The sequence below is a fragment of the Penicillium psychrosexuale genome, assembly GCF_028828465.1.
Source record: "Penicillium psychrosexuale strain IBT 29551 chromosome Unknown utg000002l, whole genome shotgun sequence".
NCBI classification, from domain to species: domain Eukaryota; kingdom Fungi; phylum Ascomycota; class Eurotiomycetes; order Eurotiales; family Aspergillaceae; genus Penicillium; species Penicillium psychrosexuale.
In genome coordinates this window covers 889,317-906,165 of record NW_026643187.1, presented here as the reverse complement: position 1 = coordinate 906,165, position 16,849 = coordinate 889,317, and the positions used below count along the sequence as shown (strand labels likewise).

Here is a 16,849-nt window from a genome sequence, read left to right as displayed (position 1 = left end):
TGTCGTAGTGGTCCGATCCGTCGCCCATAGGTACATACGGCATTCAATCGCCTTTACTCACTATATTCTCTCTTTACATTTTTCTTCCTGATCAATCTGTTATTTTTGTGCTTGCTGCTTCTTTGTTATACTCTAATACGCGGAAAATTGTCTATTGAAAATCGTCCCTGTAGAAAAAGTAGTGATGTAGAACTTTTAGACCACATCCTGGTATAATAGGCTTGTAGGGGTCAATCTGAGATGGGTGGAACTCTGAGGCGCTGGAGGGTATCAAATATCAAAAGCAAGGCATGCGCGTGTGTATCCAACCAGGCTGCGATCAAATGTGCGCATAACCCAGCTAATAGAAAAACATGTACAATGATTTCGCAAAAAAATTAAACCGAATCTCGCGACCATATCCCGCGCGCTCGGATCCGCTTCCCGTACCTGTAGAACAGATACGGAATAGGGATGAGGGCAACGGAAATGAAGCCCAGCACGCTAGCAGCCCAAGGAACACCAAGATTATGGAACATAGCGCGCGTAAAGAGCGGGAAACAGCCCGCGAACATAGAGCGCAGGAAAGTGTTTGCAGCGATCGCGCTGGCGGAGTATTTCTGGAATGTATCAATGAGGTAGTTGAGAGCGGCCTGGAAGATGGTGAAAAAGCCGAAGCCCATCATGACCGCACCGATGTTCGGGCAGATCCAGTGGAAGTGTTTTGCGCTTGTCCAACCGAAGACGAACATACCGCCGGCGAAGAGCACAGAGCCGAGCATCATGGGCGGGAGACGAGCTTCGGGGACGGGGCGGTTGTTGTTCGCTTTGAAGCGCTTGATGTAGAATTTCTGGTTGGCGAGGTTGATGCATCCGCCCATCATAATGCCGACTAGGTAGGCGAGGAAGGGCAGGGCGCCGACGACTTGGTTCCAGCCGCGGATTTCCTGGAAGACGATTGGGAAGGCTGCGAGGCTGAGATAGAGGATGCCGTAGACGAATGATGCGTAGAGGGCGACGAGGAAGCAGATTGGGGTTGCGAGGAGCTGGAAGGGCCGGACCAAATACTTGTTGCATATTTCTTTGAGGGTCACGTCCCATTCTTCGTGGCGTGCATGGAGGGCCCAGTTGCCCGTTTCGAAGCGTAGTCGTTGTGCCTTGTAGACTAATAGAACGGGTGGGTAGCTCTCGTCGACGAAGAGGAGGTCCATGGTCAGGAAGAATAACATCATGATACCAGTGATCTAGTAGATATTAGCGTATGGTTTCAACTTCAACGGAGCGTGGAAGACACACATATTCAGTCCAGCGCCATCCCAGATTGCTCTGGACGATGGCACCACCCGCGATAGGCCCAATAACAGGCCCGCCGACCACGGCCATGGCATAGCCGACAATAGCAGCTCCACGCTGCTCGGGGCTCCAGATATCACTCAGGACACCGCCGGTGTTGGTAACAGGGGCCGAACCGAAGAACCCCGTGAAGAATCTAGTGATCATAATAGTCTGCACATCTTTGGCGGTGGCTGTCGCGAAGGAAAAGATGGCCGCGAGAAAGTATGGCGGTAAAACTGCCGTTTTGCGCCCATATAGCTCAGACAGAGGTGCCCAGATCAGCGGGCCCAATCCCAAGCCGAACAAAAGTAATGAGGTGCCGAGTGTAGCGACCTCATTTGAGATGCCGAATTCCTCGCTAATTTGTCCCTGGCCGGTTGAGTAGCTGATATTGTTAGTTTAATAATGTATAAACCGTGAAGACGAAAAGAAAATGGACATACATTGAACTCGCCCAAGTCGCACCTGAAATTGATAACGGCGATTAGCGTCATTCCCCACAATTCATCATTTCCCCGACATACCCATAGTAGTTAATCCATACAGCACCGTCGTGATAGCCTTCTTCCTGAAATCCCAGTTCAATGGTCTGTAAGGATCATCCGGTCCTTCGAAATCCACGATGACATCAGGACCTGTCTTGGTATGGCTGAGTGGATGAGTGAATTTCGCCGTCTGACCGGCCTCGAGACTCCGAATGCGCGAGACTATCGACTGTCCGCGCTGTTGTTCAAAGGCTGAATAACCCGATGCCGCAGTACTTTGCTTTTCCAGTGCTCCGATTCCATCTGCCTCGTCGCCGCGATGCGGTTCGATATCGTCGCTAGATTCGCTGGTGCGACAGTCATGTTCTGTCCGTTCGACCATTATCACGGATCATTGGCCGAAGTGTCGCAGGACCAGCGCTAGAGCTAAGAGAGGGAGAATGTGCGAAACAAGATATATGAAGACTTGGAAAAGTCCGTAGAAAAGTCGGAGGGAAATAAATCTCGGAGATAATAAGTGGATATGACGGAGTTGCCAAGCGGAGAAATGACAACGGTAAGGCTGAGAGATATCGGACATCTCAGAGCGTTTTATTCGTTTTCTTCAAGACTCTGGGGACTTTTGGTCGGACCTCCGATGGCAGAAGCCGTGTTATCCGAGAGCTCGTTCGGAATCTGTCAGGTTCCCAATCTCCAATTCTAACGGGAAGTTTTTTGAGGAGAGTTCAACGGCTTTCATGAAATCTCGGCATCACCATCGAAGCACCGAGACTTATCATTTGCGGACGGGGAAATGAGAGACTCGGCGTCGGTGGCCATGGTGCCGAGTGCTATCGCATAGTGGAGCTCCTTGTGGCCAATGACATTCAAGCATTGACGTTTCATAGATCGGTGATCGGGGGAATTAAACGGGGAGGTTGCCATTGTGCTGATGTTGAAGGAGGAGAAAAGGATGGAAAAAGAGACGTAAAATGAACTTCGTTAAATCTAACCCTAACATCTACTCGTACTCTATGTGTGTATGCTACACAAGGTATCCTGAGCAGCTATGAACAATGCTCTGCCCAAGGATTGAACAAACACAATAACCATTAGACTTCCGCATGAATGCTCTGCCACTTGTTGATTGCTTCCATCGCCGCAGTAACCTTGAGTCCAATACGAGCGTCGAGCTCATAGCTCTCCCAGCGAGCAGCGAAGTCGAGGTATCCCTTGCACTCGGATACCTGCTTCCTCTCGATCTCTATGTTCGTCTTCCCAGATTCCGCGGACGCTTCCTCCGACGCCTCGGGGGAAGTAATCCCATGCAGGGCCTGGTATGTGGGACGCTGCATCCAGAGGTTGGCGGCCATTTCGAAATGCGCCACTGGGTGGACCCAGTCATCCTTCAGGTGGCCCTTGAATACAGACTTCTCGTGGTTCAAGACGCAGGTCAGGAGGATCTTTTTCGCCTCTTCGTGTCTGTACAGGGATCGAAAAACAGCAGCCCGGAGAAGCTCCAGGATCGCCTTTTCTTCGCTTCCCTCACGAGACCACATCTTGTTCTTTTCGCTTTCGCACCATTCCAGCCGGGTCAAAGACTCTTGCAGCTGCTCGTTGGTCATGCGACTGTGTCCGTTCCAGAAAAAGATCATTTCTTCAACCGGGTCCACTCCAATTGCATCCACCAGAGATACGTTCCATTCTTTGGCGCGCGCCTCCCATTTGGCAATTTTCCGAGTCACAAAGATATCAAACGGCAGTTGTCGGGCCATAAATCGCTTTTTCCCCGCGAATTCGGGTGCCTTCCGCATGTACATGGTGGCTTTTTTAGCATGTTCCGCTGCAAGCTTTGGGTCGTCGAGTGATTGCCGGTACAGGACAACATGGCACGATCCGGCAATGTAGTAATACAATGAACGAGACCACGTATTGAGTTCCACGCACTGAAAGGATTAGCTTGATGTTTCAAAAATCTCCAGAAAAGATTTATACCTCAATGAATGCTTCAGCGCAGACATTATATCTGTGGAGAAACAGTGCGTTCAAGCTCTTCTCGAACACGCACAACCCCTCTACCTGCTTGAGCGGGCTCTTCTTGTCCGTGGACAACACTTCCAGAGCACTGTCCAGCTTTTTATTCGCGCCTAACATCCGCGATTCTTCGAGCAGCCAAAGTTGACTGTTGGGGAACCGGAACCGCATCTCCGCCAGCAACGCAGCCAGCCTCTCCTGCGGGTATCCCTCAACGTCGGATCCACCGAGAGTTGGGTCGGGCATAATATCGCAGTAGCGGACAAAGCCATTGTAATACCCCAGCAGTGCCAAGGCAGCCATGGCACCGATAAGGTTGTGGAACTTGCTGGCTTGCCAGAGCATTCCCAGCCCTCGTTGCTTGTCACCGTGGAAGCCAATAATGGAAAGAAGTTTGCTGAACGCCGGTGGAACCATAGAGATCAGTAGAAGAAGAATACCAAAGCAGAAGTTGGAACCAGAGTGCACAAAAACATCGATTTCATTCTTGAAGATATCCGAGTCGGGGTCTTGGTGGATATGCTTCGCAAGTGTGGAAGCGCCAGTTGAAACATCTGGAGATACCGCCCTGGATGAGATTGCCAGTGAATTCATTGAGGAATTAAGCTCGGATTTCTCGATGCTAGCCATTTTCGCGCTCTTTTTCGATAGAAGACTGGACGACTCCGACTTCGTGTCTGGGCATGCAGCGCTCGAGCTTGAGAGATCACTCGCAGTGGGCCGTAAAACTTTGCGTATATCCCTCTGCTCCATAAACTTCTCTTCCATCTTCATGATCGCATCGAGTGCGATATAAGCCTTCCTCAGTCGATAGAACGCTTTGATACTTTCTGTCAGGCTTTCATTCAGCACCCCAACCACTGCACTCATCAATTGGGCGATTGCTTGGCACAACGCGTATTCGGTACCGGCAGCATAGATATCGGAGTGAAAAGCATTGGGTGCTTGGGCGTTTTGCTGGGACCGGGTTTGATCGTTGGCCGCGCTGGTTTCTGCTTCATAGAGGCGCTCGGATGCTGCGGATTGTCAGAAAATGTGGATTTAGAAGATAGAAAGAGCAATGGACCTTGTCGCATAATCTCCTGCTCGAACCCTAATGTTGCCCGGACAAACGCGACCACGCCTTTACCCAGCTATGTACTCGATCAGGAGTCAGCGCCTTTCCTCAAGGTATGTGCTACGTCATAGCTTGTATTGACGATACCCACATTGTGAAAGGATGAAGTTCCCGTGGAGAGACCACTCTCTGCGCCATCAACATCATCATTGAGAATCAGCGTTGCAGCTAGTTTCATCGCATTAGTCGGTATCTAAAGGGGCGCACATTTCCCATAGGACATACCTGTCAGCGCATCATGCACTAGCTCAGAATACGGCGGTCAGTATGCAACAAAATAATCATCATGGCTTTCCTAGAGTGTATCGCCACTCACAGTCTTTCAACTCAACCTTCGAGTCCACGGACTGCGCCGGCTTCTTGCCGTACAACCAGGACCCGACACGCAACATGGCGAAAACCGCTGGCAGTGAGTATGAAGAATGAAATTTTCAATGGGGACACAATCCACGATGGTCTCAGTCAGGACAATCCGATCAAGCCGAAAAGAGAGAGCGCCGGATCGGGAGGAATGTCAATATGTCAACTGTGCTGAAACTCAACGGTCGAGAACATCACTGATACAAGAGAATAACAAAGAGAAAAGAGAAAAGACACAGAAAGAGGTGGGGAGGTGGAGAAGGAAGGTCGAGGGGGAGGGGGAAGCTGTAATATAGCATGTCCCCGGTGCTGAGGCTCTTCCCATGGATTCTTTTCGCCGGTAGCTCCGTGTGGGCAATTTCTTATAGAAGGCCAATTCCACATCGATCGGTTATTTTTTGCTCTATTTCATAACATAATACTCTTTTATATTTCTTATATTCTCTTATATTCTCTTCTTCGGAATCACTCATTCATTTCTTTCTTTTTTTTCCATTTAAATCAACAACGCTGTGCTGTTTTCCGAGGTTCTCTCCCAACTACATCATCGTTATCGCCTTATCGCGGTCTTACTAAGTCAAACCTCCGACCTCCGACCTCAAAGCTGCCACATCCACGTCCACATCTCCACCTATCTACCTTTCGATCTCCCCCGTCTATCACATCTCCCACAATGTCAAACCCAACTACCCAGAAAGCTGATGCCACAGAGCAGCCCGCACCACAAGCGAAGCCTCAAGTCTTGGAGGAAGACGACGAGTTCGAGGATTTCCCCGTTGAAGGTATCGACCAAGCACTCAAGCCCTTCCCTGCAGCAACGAAGCTAACTCTACGACACACAGACTGGCCCCAAGAAGAAGCCGAGCAGGCCAATGGCTCGACAGCAAATGACGGTAGCGAGCACCTGTGGGAAGAGAGCTGGGATGACGATGATGCCGCGGAGGACTTCTCAAAGCAGCTCCAGTGAGTTTGCCTTTCCCAATACTTCCCGATTCTCCGTATACTCTTTATGCTATGCTTCTTATCCACGAAACCTCTTCCATCTTTGTACCACACCACCACCGACGCCCGCACCCCCATCCCCGCCAAAGCTCCCGCCTTCCCCTCTTTCACCGCACCCACTAACATCCATCACCTCATCCAGGGAAGAATTGAAGAAAGTCGAAGCATCGGCTTAAACTAGACGAACCTGCACAAGCGCACCAAAAAGAAATAACCCCGGCGTCGGGTTTCGGGATGGGCTCATTATCGAGTTGGCTGGCCATTCCATCTCGCACACTATACCCCCCTGTCTTTGGAACCAATGGGAGGATTCAGAAGCATTATTGCCACATGCATTTGTCAGGAGCTTTTCGGGAGCTTGCCGGGGAGGAAATGAGACACGGTCCTTTTGACTTCTTTTTACGATTCATTACTCAGCGCAGATCTTGGTTTCGGGATTATCATGATGTTCCACTAATATCAAAGCTTATGATTCTGCGCAAGCCTAAAATTATATTATGTAGGAGGATGGACGGAAGTATCAGTCGGAGTTGCGTTGCGAGGTGGAGTTGTGAATGGGATTGGCATGGTTCGGCCATATTCATGACACTATAGCGTTGCGGTAGGAATTTCCTCTCATCCTTATACATGAGAATTGACCACGATAGATTTCTCGACGTCGTAGCTAAAGCTTCGGTTTCGTACCTAAGCACAACACTTAGTTATCTGAGCTAAGAACACAATCGAGATCTCTTTTGGAAAATGAGTTTGTAATTAAAAGGAAATTCATTGGCTGTATACATTACAGTTTCATAAACATGCAGGACAAAAGGAGAGCCGATGTAGACTCTCCCTTCACCACCTATTTTTCATCATTTACTTACTGGACAGAGCAGTAACACCAGGCAGCTCCTTGCCTTCGAGAAGCTCGAGCGAGGCACCGCCACCGGTCGAAACGTGAGAGATCTTGTCCTCGACCTTGTACTTGGCGGCCACAGTAGCGGTATCACCGCCACCGATGATGACGATGGAACCGGACTCGGCAGCCTTGACAGCGGCATCGAGGGTAGCCTCGGTACCCTTGGCGAAGGGCTTGAGCTCGAAGACACCGGGGGGACCGTTCCAGAGGATGGTCTTGGCCTCGGCAATGGTCTTCTGGTAGAGCTTGACACTCTCGGGGCCAACATCCAGACCCATGAAGCCGTCGGGGATACCGGTAGCGTCAGTAGCCGCACCAACGGTGGCGTCGGCAGAGAACTTATCGGCGGTGACGTAGTCAACGGGGAGGACGATCTCGACGTTGTACTTCTTGGCCTTCTCGACGATCTCGCCGACTAACTTGCTGCCGGCCTCGTCGAAGAGACTGTTGCCGATCTTGACGTTCTCAAGAGTCTTCTTGAAGGTGAAGGCCATGCCACCGGTGATGATGAGGCTGTTAACCTTGGGCAGGAGGTTGTCAATCAGCAGGATCTTGTCAGACACCTTGGCACCACCGAGTATGGCGAGGAAGGGGCGCGCAGGGTTCTCAAGAGCCTTGGCGAAGTACTCCAGCTCCTTCTTCATGAGGAAACCGGCAGCCTTCTGGGGGAGGTCCACACCGACCATGGAGCTGTGAGCGCGGTGTGCGGTACCGAAAGCATCGTCTGGATTGATGTTAGAAATAAATGAACGACAAGAAATAGTAATGGAGTGTGGTGTTACATACTGACGTAAACGTCACCGAGGGCAGTGAGCCCCTTGCGGAATGCATCAACATCGGCCTTGTCGGCCTTGACCTTATTGCCCTCGGCGTCCTTAGAGCTGCCCTCCTCCTCGGCATGGAAACGGAGGTTCTCAAGCAGAATGACCTGGCCACCGGAAGCCTTTTTCACGGTCTCCTCGGTCTGGGGACCAACGCAGTCATCGACGAAAGTGACGTCCTTGCCGAGAAGCTTCTCAAGCACGGGAACAACGGGCTTCAAGCTGTACTTGGGGTTGACCTTGCCATTGGGGCGGCCGAGGTGAGACATGAGCACAACGGCCTTGGCACCGTTGTCGATGGCATACTTGATGGTGGGCAGGGCACCGACGATACGCTGAGGGTTGGTAACGTTCTTGTTATCATCGAGGGGAACATTGAAGTCAACCTGTTTCAGTCAGCGGTTAGGAGCTGCGAGTAATGAAGCTCAATGAGCTAGAAGCTTACCCGGATCAAGACACGCTTGCCCTTGAGGTCGACATCAGTAATGGGGAGCTTGTTGGCGAGAGACATTTTGGATGGCTAATGATATGACAATGGTAAAAGAAGCAAGAAAGATAGAAGAAGGAGAAAGAACTTAATCAGGCCACGGTGAGCTCGCGATCATTAAAGAGTGGAGGGGTCGGTTTTGGTGGGGCAAGGCCGGTGAAAAGGCACCCCCGTAGCAACGGGGTACCCACAGGTAATGTATTCCGCCGAAAAAGGTACTTGTTCGGACCATGATGCTATCATTATTTACGAGGTATCTCTATAAAATAGGTACCTCACTTTCCCGTACCCGACTCTCCCCGGAGAACTGATCGGGCTGACGCGGGACTGATGTCAGAGCTGCCCGCGTTGATACGGGGAAGGCCGGGCCATAAAGGCCCTCTTTAGCCTCGGGGTCGGGAATTTCTGGGAAGATTACCTCTACTGATTCCATAGCCGCTACTCCGTACATGCTTGCATGTTTTCCGAGTCCAACAGAATCATGTGAAGCTCAATGGGGGTTGAAAGGCTGAAAAGCTGAAACACGGAATTCTCCTGAAGCATTCAAGTCAAATCACAAAAATAGTTAACAGCAAAACCCCGAGTTGGTATTCCCAAATGTGCAAAATCTGACCTTTTGAAATGCAAACCCTGTCCGCGGGCAACCATGTACATGAAAGCCAGACTGACCAACCGAAACTCCCAAATAATTTGACATAAGAAGGAGTGTACTTTAAGCATTTTACACCCCGAATCGTTATCATGATTTCGCGTTGAATAGCGTTCAATTAGGACTCCTCGGAGGAGTTAGTCAGAGAAAGGTATGCGGTCCATGCAATACCAACGGTTGAGACGAATGGCTGGGTTGAGAAGTCAGTATGGGTCCTATCCCAACAAAGAGAACTTAGGAGAACTTAAGAGAACTTAGGAGACTTACGATCTGGAACTGAATGGGAACGACACGGAAGTTTAGGATCTGCACTGCCGGCCAGAGCACAAAGTTGGCCTTTAGGGTAGGCAGGTAGACATCACGGAACTTGTTTGTCAATGCCCTTCTACCACCACCCTCGGCGATCGTCATGTAGGTGAAGAAGACCACCAGACCTAGATAAATCAGTCCAGTCCAAAGACATCCCAAAGTAGCTAGAGGCAGATCATACCAAATGGCGCAAAGATTAACTGGTCAAAGGCGACACGCTTGAAAGCTGGGGCCGTCGGGTTCTTCTTAGTGAGTGGGAATGCTCTGGACAAGAAGCCGAACCACTGGAACTGCAGCGGTGCCATGAAGAAGCCATAAGCCATGAATCTCGTCAGACGCTCAAAATCGAAAGGCGGCAACGAGCTCCGAACATATCCCGATTCCCCTACAGCAGAGGGCTTGTGCATGTCAAAGTCGGGGATCTCGATCGATAGGAAATCGTCTCCGCTTGTCTGAGATCGGCGGGTCCGGAAGGCCGTAATCAGCTGCGCAACGGTATCGGCAACACCACCAAGCACCTGTAACATCCATTTAGTCAGCTGTCAGTCCAAACTTTGGTGATCAATATCGCGGCAAGCTTACAGCGTTGGTGACCATCGTCGTGAGCACTATTTACAGTAGTGATGTCAGTCTGTGATCCCGCGGGAACAGGCGGAAAGAGGCTTACCTGGCCTTTCAGCATAATAGGTATTGAATTTGGTAGCAAGGCGTGCTGCTACTGCCATCTCGACGAGGAAAATTATCGTGTGCAATAAAGGCTAGAAGATAATGACCACAGGGTTAGCCGTAATCAAATTGAGAGGCGACAATATGTCAGGCTTTAGGAAGGTGCATACCACGCGACCGTAAATATATCTCTTATTCAGTCCATCCAGGACTTTCCGCTTCGCAGAGCAGATCATGTTGGAGGGTTCTGGCGACTGGGAGCGGAGTGATGGGCAAGATTTCTGGGAAGGAACCAAATGCGCCAGTATGACGCAAAGACCAAAGAAACCGGGGCAGTTGAAAAGCAAAGTTGAGAAGCTGGATATTGAACCCAATCCCCAATATTCAGAAGGGAATCCCAGTTACGATGATGATATGAAGGGAAGAAGATAACTATGTAGTTAGCTAGCCCTCTCCAAATTCCCGCCTTTGTGACTAACAAAGTCACGACGCCGAGTCGATTACCCCGTGATCTCCTTCCACCAATCACATTCGTTGAACTATACCTTGCTGCCTCGGTGTATTTACCCTACACCTACTCCGTATACATTGACTTCATGGATATAAATTGTATTGTATAACTCCATTTCATCTTCCAACCGATTCCAACAGTTCTATATATCTTTCTTTAACACCGCCTCATTGGAGCAATAGTAATGCTTTCACGCCGTTCGAGGCGCTTGGCGTTTCAAGATCGCAGTCCAGCTACTAAACAGGAGATACCGGGCAATGAAAAGGTACAAACTAGATATTGGGTCCGATGTAGTCTCTCGAATTAGTTGCTCACCTTAAAAACACACCATGAGAGGCAAGAGGAAAATAATATGTTAAGGACAGGCCACTTTGAAAGTAGCTATAGCTTTATGTCATATATATATACAGTGGTGGGCTACTCTTAATTAAAGCGAGGCTGATCATCCGCCAAAATGTCCGGAAGATCTCGGATATCAGTCGTTTCGTTCGTGTTCACATCTACAAGCCGGACCGCCTCCAAATGAAGTGGGCCTGTGGCTAGGGGAAGGAGTTTGAGTTCGGTCGAATGGCAAGTTCCTGGAAGGAGGGGGCTAATAAAACGTCAGCTTAGAGAATGAAATGAAAAGGAACACAGTAGAGAATACTCACCCCACGCGAATGTCTGTGCTCAAGCTGATCAGTTCCACTTCCTGACCAGCCACACTCTTTTGCCTCGCATGCACGATATTATCGTCAGTCACCGCCTCGGCCACTTGGTCCTCTTTCCGGCTGGTAATAGATGATGATGAAGGCCGAGCAACATGGCCTCGTGGGTCCACACTTTTCCGCTTGGGTATGGCGATCAAGGCAAACTTTCGAGGAGCGTTTGATCGATTGACAATAAAAACATCCCAAGAGAAGACACAGCCCACTTGCACACGAACAGGTCCAGAGAATGAGATTGTGATACCCACGTCGGTGACCGAATATGCTCGTTCTCGTAATGAGCTTCGATGAGGGTTCACACCCACTTGGGTTGACACCGATAGACTGGTAGGGCGGTTGGTCCTTTGCAGCGCTGGACTGGGCCCCCCAAAATTTGGATTTAGGGCGACTGAGAAATCGACGTTGGTTCTCCACTGCATAGAAATACGTGGCTTGCAGTCGTCATCCACAATAATTGTTGCCTCGAGAGATATGTCCAGCGTGCTGACCAACGCGGTAGATGATGGATTGGTCTCTGGGCCATACTCCGGTGTGAGTTTATACATGAGGGTCACATCGTCTCGCGGACGGCAAGTAATAGGAAGAGTCAGGCCCGGTGTATCTGACAGCGACTCAATCGTTCCCTCAGACAGTTGAAGATTCGCTTTGTCAAAGGAGACCTCGCAAGCCAGATAAGGGGTGACCTCAAAGTCAAGGCTGGCCACGGTCATCGGTATAGCCGTGTAGGAGCTTAACCGAGAGTATCGAATCCTTGCGCTTGCGGCTGGCACAACGCGAAAGGGATGACCGTGTTGTTGCTGGATATTGTAAATCGGGTCCTCGTCGTATGTTGTCGGTACAACCCTCAATAGTCTAGAAGCGGGGAGGAAAGGCTCTTTATGATTGAAAGATTTATCAGTGGATAGAGATTGCAGCATATTGGTCGATGCGGGGACGAGTGAGGGGAGATAGTCATCCCCCGAATTCTCTCGACGGCGAGCGTCAGCCGGATTCAGACTGGCAGACGCAATGAATAAGAGTGACGGATGTTGGATTCGAATACGGGGACGCCCTATCAACCAAATTAGTGACGTTCATGTCCATCCAAAGATTCAAATCACTCACGCAGTATAGTCTCGATGTTCCAAACCAAATAGACATGATTCCCACTGCCTTCATCACCCTCGAATTCATTGAAGACCACTAGGGGATCCTCATCTCGACCGACAATTCCTGAGAATATTATATCGCGAGTTGGCGTGAGGTTTTCGCCAATTGATTCTGCTGGATCGACAGCAAAGACATCGAGCTTGACTTCGAGTCGTGGCAGGTAGTGTTTCAGGGTCGTTTCTGAGCAATCAGATAGTCTCAAGATGATACGGACAGGCAAAAATTCATCTAATTGCTATTAATGAGTAAGGCACAAACCCTGCCGATCCTTTGAAAGTGCATACCAAAGAACAATAGAGACCGTTGGGGGATTGACGAGAGAACAGAGGGGAGATCATCAGCTCCGTCCTCTAGGGCCGAACTCAGGGCGCCCTCAATGTCAAATGCTGGAGCATGAAGCACGACGGTATCAAGGATTGCATGACGCAAGAATTCACCTGGGATCTCCAGACCAGGCATTGCGACAACGGATGTCGCAAAGGAGTCAATAAAGTGGCTGTTTGGAGCTCAGGAGATAACCGATAAGTGTTGATACGGTGGACGCGAAGTGCCAAAAGCGCACAGCCGCGGAGATTATTGAGGAAGCTCCGTTTTCACTTCTCTGTTAGTCTCTTCAACACCGTTCACAATGGATCCAAGCCGCAACCCAAATTCTGCCCTGTGGCAGCAGGCGCAAAATGCGGAAGGACGCGTTTATTATTACAATATCCAGACCAAAGCCACACAATGGATCAAGCCGCAAGAGTTGATGACTCCGGTTGAGGTGCGTACCTGACCGCAAAATGTTACGCGCTTAACTGACTTCTTTATAGCTTGCTCTCGCGAATCAACCATGGAAGGAGCACACTACGGACGCTGGGCGCAAATACTGGTATCACTCAGAAACTAAGCAGAGCACATGGGAGATGCCTGAAGTTTACAAAAACGCGCTCGCACAGGCGCCTGCCCCCCAGGCGACCCCCGCGTAAGTGCCTCCCCAACTTAACTTCCCTCAATGCTAATTCCTTCACAGTGCCCCTTCATTTGTCGCCGGCGGAACCTCTTTCTCGCAACTGCAGCAACGTGACCGTGAAGACTTCGACCGAGGTGATCGGGGATACAACGACCGACGCGGTGGATACGGCTCGTTTGAAACGAACAGCATGGTCGCTGCTCCAGAATACAAGTCCCAGATGGACCCCGACTATCATACTCTCGAGGAGGCGGAGAGCGCCTTCATGAAGCTGCTCAAGCGCCACAACGTGCAGCCTGATTGGACTTGGGACGCGACAATGCGCGCTACGATCAAGGACCCGCAGTACCGGGCTCTCAAGGATCCGCGAGACCGCAAGGCAGCATTCGAGAAATACGTGGTCCAGGTTCGCATGCAGGAAAAGGAGCGGGCGAAAGAACGATTCGCCAAGCTTCGCGCGGACTTCAACACTATGCTGAAGCGCCACCCTGAAATCAAATACTACAGCCGCTGGAAGACTATTCGACCGATCATTGAGGGCGAGACCACCTTCAGGTCTACCAACGAGGAAGACGAGAGACGCCAGCTTTTCGACGAGTACATCCTCGAACTCAAGAAGGCTCACGCCGAGCAAGAATTTGTCACGCACAAGGCTGCCATGGATGAGTTGATGACCATTATGGACTCACTCAACCTGGAGCCATACACGCGTTGGTCCGAGGCTCATGCCATCATTCAGTCTGACAGCAAATTCCAAACCGATGACAAGTTCAAATCTCTGACCAAGTCTGACATTTTGATTGCCTTCGAAAATCATATCAAGTCCCTGGAGCGGGCTTTCAACGATGCTCGCCAGCAACACAAGGCAGCCAGAACCAGAAAGGAGCGTAAGAACCGAGAGCAATTCGTGGCCCTCCTTAAGGAGCTCAAATCCCAGGGTAAGATCAAGGCGGGCACCAAGTGGATGAATATCTGCCCGATCATTAAGGATGACCCCAGATACCATGGCATCCTAGGCCAGCCTGGTTCGACCCCTCTTGATTTGTTCTGGGATATGGTGGAAGAAGAAGAGCGGGCTTTGCGAGGACCTCGGAACGACGTGCTCGATGTTCTGGATGTAAGTTTCCCTCGGATCCAAGCAAAGACTATATGTACTAACAAACTGATTCTAGGACAAGCGATTTGAAGTTACGACTGAAACCACGTTTGACGAATTCAATTCTATCATGTCCGCCGACCGTCGCACCTCCAAGATCGACCCTGAGATTCTCAATCTCATCTTCCAGCGCATCCAAGACAAGGCAGTCCGACGTACTGAGGATGAAAAGCATGCAGCCGATCGTCAACAGCGTCGCGCCGTGGACGCACTGCGTTCTCGTATCAAGCGCCTGGAGCCGCCTGTCCGGGTCACCGACACCTGGGCTGAAGTCCAACCTCGCCTTGAGAAATACGACGAATACAAGGCCCTTGAGTCCGATGAAATTCGGGAATCTGCCTTTGAAAAAGCAATTCGCCGCTTGAAAGAAAGAGATGAGGATGCAGAGAGGGAGCGTGAGGTACACTCTCAAAGCCGTGGAAGCCGACGGGATTATGACCGCGGTGATCGTGAATATCGCAGTGGGCGAGGAGAACGACGGGGACCCAGCGGCCAGACCAACCGGACCCCGGAAATGGATGCATACGAAGCAGACCGTCGCAAGGCACAGGCCGACCGCGAACGAACTTACCGCAAGGTCAGCGGTATTTCCCCATCTCGTGATCGTCGCGATGAGCGTGGAGACCGTTATCGTAGCCGGGACCGTGACTTTGACCGTCCCCGCGCTAGAGACCCAGACCGACGTGAAGACGAACGCGAGCGCCTTTATCGCACTCGTGGCGATCCCCGTGGAAGTCGTGATGAGCTTGATTATGGTGGTGGTACTGGTGCTGTTGACACTCGCAGTGTGGCCAGTGGTGACCGCCGACGCCGACGTGACAGTGATACCGAGAGTGTGGCTAGCCGTAAGCGGTACCGACGTGAGAGCCGCGAGCGCAGCAAGGGTCCGAGAGTCCCCCGACAGGAACGGTCCGCTATTCCGGAAGAAGAGATCGAGGATGCGAAGAAAGATGAGAAGGCCATTCACTCTGGCAGCGAGGAAGGAGAGATTGAAGAGGAGTAGATGGGGATGGACATTCTCATTCACACTTGACCATATGCAAGTAATTTCTGCCCTTCGACCCACATGTAGGATATTGAGCTGAATCTATCCTGCAGTCTCATTTGCTTTCTTCCAGGCCCAGTAATCCAGTCTAGACCATCTACTACTCCGACTTGCACACCAAATAATCCGGGCTCACGCTCACGCTTGGGTGATTGTCAAAAGTTAGGGTCTGAACCATTTGAGTATCTCGTAATGTCCCTCCTAATGCCGCACTAATTGCACTTCTAGCAGTATATATCGGGCTTGGCTCGCCCCCGCGAATAGCGTAGGTAAATAATCCGCAACCCCAATATGTACCCATAGTCTCCCCGTGGATAGTACATACATAGCTCAAAGAGTTGAAGTCTGCCCCCGTTTGACTCTCTGGCAGGATATGGCCAGTTTCTCCCAGATTATATATATCCGTACTCTCCTGAACACAATTCAATGCCTGCATAGAAGTACTCTATATATATCTACAGAATCATCTATCATACTTGCCTATTCACATGGCTACCTTGTTACCTCCCGATGACCAAAAGGGGCATCTGGGTCGATGAATCTGTCACAGATGCGGCTTCTTCGTACACAAAGACAAAGTTCAACCCGCTAAGACCGGGTGTTGGTATGCCCCAATCGCTCTCGCACCTAGCGTTTCGGTTAAGGAGATCGACCCAAGAAAAGGAAAGGCGGCGGTGTCCCTGCTTCGTAGAATTTGGGGTGCGCGTGGCTAGAGAAGCCTGCTGGATAGATACGTTGGATCAAATACGAACAAGAGAGAATAGGAATTTCAAGCATATGCACAACAATGGGTTGAAAACTATATATCTACACGACGAAGAGGCAACGAACCTGGCAGCTTTTCAGTGGTTTCCTGTTCTATGCCATCCCCGGTCTGAAAACAACCTCATCGCCAATCCATTCCGACGCGACATTCCATCTTTAAACAAATCATAAAATTCATGGAAGAGCTTTTTTTTGGAACCCAACCCCTCCAACCTAATGCAAACATAACTCCGTTGGAACAATAAACTATGCCGAACCTAATCCACCATTAAAATTTAATAGGTGCTAGTGGAAGATCTGTAGGCATGTGTTCCCAACCGGGGGCCGATGACTCTGGATATGATAAAAAAAAATCCAGAGCAAATCAAGGCAGGTCGCAAGGCGAATAACGATGTAGGCATTTGTTGATAGACTGACGAATGGCAACAGGTCGCATAAGTAAA

The 16,849-nt window shown here is 50.3% G+C and overlaps 8 protein-coding genes across 8 annotated transcripts; 2 read left to right on the top strand and 6 right to left on the bottom strand.

The window, feature by feature from the left end:
• Window positions 1-377: 377 nt before the first annotated feature.
• On the bottom strand, window positions 378-2,181 carry N7518_001493 (MFS transporter; the record flags this gene model as incomplete). Its single annotated transcript, XM_057182421.1, has 4 exons — window positions 378-1,223; window positions 1,276-1,699; window positions 1,758-1,779; window positions 1,839-2,181. The coding sequence occupies 4 exons, from the start codon at window positions 2,179-2,181 to the stop codon at window positions 378-380; spliced, it is 1,635 nt and encodes a 544-aa protein (XP_057043871.1).
• A 353-nt stretch (window positions 2,182-2,534) lies between these two features.
• N7518_001492 (uncharacterized protein) lies at window positions 2,535-2,723 on the bottom strand (the record flags this gene model as incomplete). Its single annotated transcript, XM_057182420.1, has 1 exon — window positions 2,535-2,723. One exon carries the CDS (start codon window positions 2,721-2,723, stop codon window positions 2,535-2,537), a length of 189 nt encoding a protein of 62 aa, XP_057043870.1.
• A 167-nt stretch (window positions 2,724-2,890) lies between these two features.
• Window positions 2,891-5,321, bottom strand: N7518_001491 (TTC39/IML2 family protein; the record flags this gene model as incomplete). The annotated part of the gene is made up of 6 exons (XM_057182419.1): window positions 2,891-3,724; window positions 3,774-4,828; window positions 4,879-4,945; window positions 5,021-5,097; window positions 5,155-5,172; window positions 5,246-5,321. 6 exons carry the CDS (start codon window positions 5,319-5,321, stop codon window positions 2,891-2,893), a joined length of 2,127 nt encoding a protein of 708 aa, XP_057043869.1.
• Window positions 5,322-5,962: 641 nt separating this feature from the next.
• Window positions 5,963-6,467, top strand: N7518_001490 (proteasome regulatory particle lid subunit SEM1; the record flags this gene model as incomplete). Its single annotated transcript, XM_057182418.1, has 3 exons — window positions 5,963-6,071; window positions 6,132-6,252; window positions 6,434-6,467. The coding sequence occupies 3 exons, from the start codon at window positions 5,963-5,965 to the stop codon at window positions 6,465-6,467; spliced, it is 264 nt and encodes an 87-aa protein (XP_057043868.1).
• A 679-nt stretch (window positions 6,468-7,146) lies between these two features.
• On the bottom strand, window positions 7,147-8,521 carry pgkA (phosphoglycerate kinase pgkA; the record flags this gene model as incomplete). The annotated part of the gene is made up of 3 exons (XM_057182417.1): window positions 7,147-7,913; window positions 7,976-8,396; window positions 8,456-8,521. The coding sequence occupies 3 exons, from the start codon at window positions 8,519-8,521 to the stop codon at window positions 7,147-7,149; spliced, it is 1,254 nt and encodes a 417-aa protein (XP_057043867.1).
• A 743-nt stretch (window positions 8,522-9,264) lies between these two features.
• On the bottom strand, window positions 9,265-10,357 carry N7518_001488 (Mpv17/PMP22 family protein; the record flags this gene model as incomplete). Its single annotated transcript, XM_057182416.1, has 6 exons — window positions 9,265-9,336; window positions 9,414-9,580; window positions 9,637-9,973; window positions 10,038-10,063; window positions 10,123-10,213; window positions 10,292-10,357. 6 exons carry the CDS (start codon window positions 10,355-10,357, stop codon window positions 9,265-9,267), a joined length of 759 nt encoding a protein of 252 aa, XP_057043866.1.
• Window positions 10,358-11,055: 698 nt separating this feature from the next.
• Window positions 11,056-12,947, bottom strand: N7518_001487 (TRAPP trafficking subunit Trs65 domain-containing protein; the record flags this gene model as incomplete). The annotated part of the gene is made up of 4 exons (XM_057182415.1): window positions 11,056-11,224; window positions 11,283-12,390; window positions 12,444-12,716; window positions 12,773-12,947. The coding sequence occupies 4 exons, from the start codon at window positions 12,945-12,947 to the stop codon at window positions 11,056-11,058; spliced, it is 1,725 nt and encodes a 574-aa protein (XP_057043865.1).
• A 169-nt stretch (window positions 12,948-13,116) lies between these two features.
• On the top strand, window positions 13,117-15,599 carry N7518_001486 (snoRNA-splicing protein PRP40; the record flags this gene model as incomplete). Its single annotated transcript, XM_057182414.1, has 4 exons — window positions 13,117-13,251; window positions 13,301-13,452; window positions 13,501-14,557; window positions 14,613-15,599. The coding sequence occupies 4 exons, from the start codon at window positions 13,117-13,119 to the stop codon at window positions 15,597-15,599; spliced, it is 2,331 nt and encodes a 776-aa protein (XP_057043864.1).
• Window positions 15,600-16,849: the final 1,250 nt, after the last annotated feature.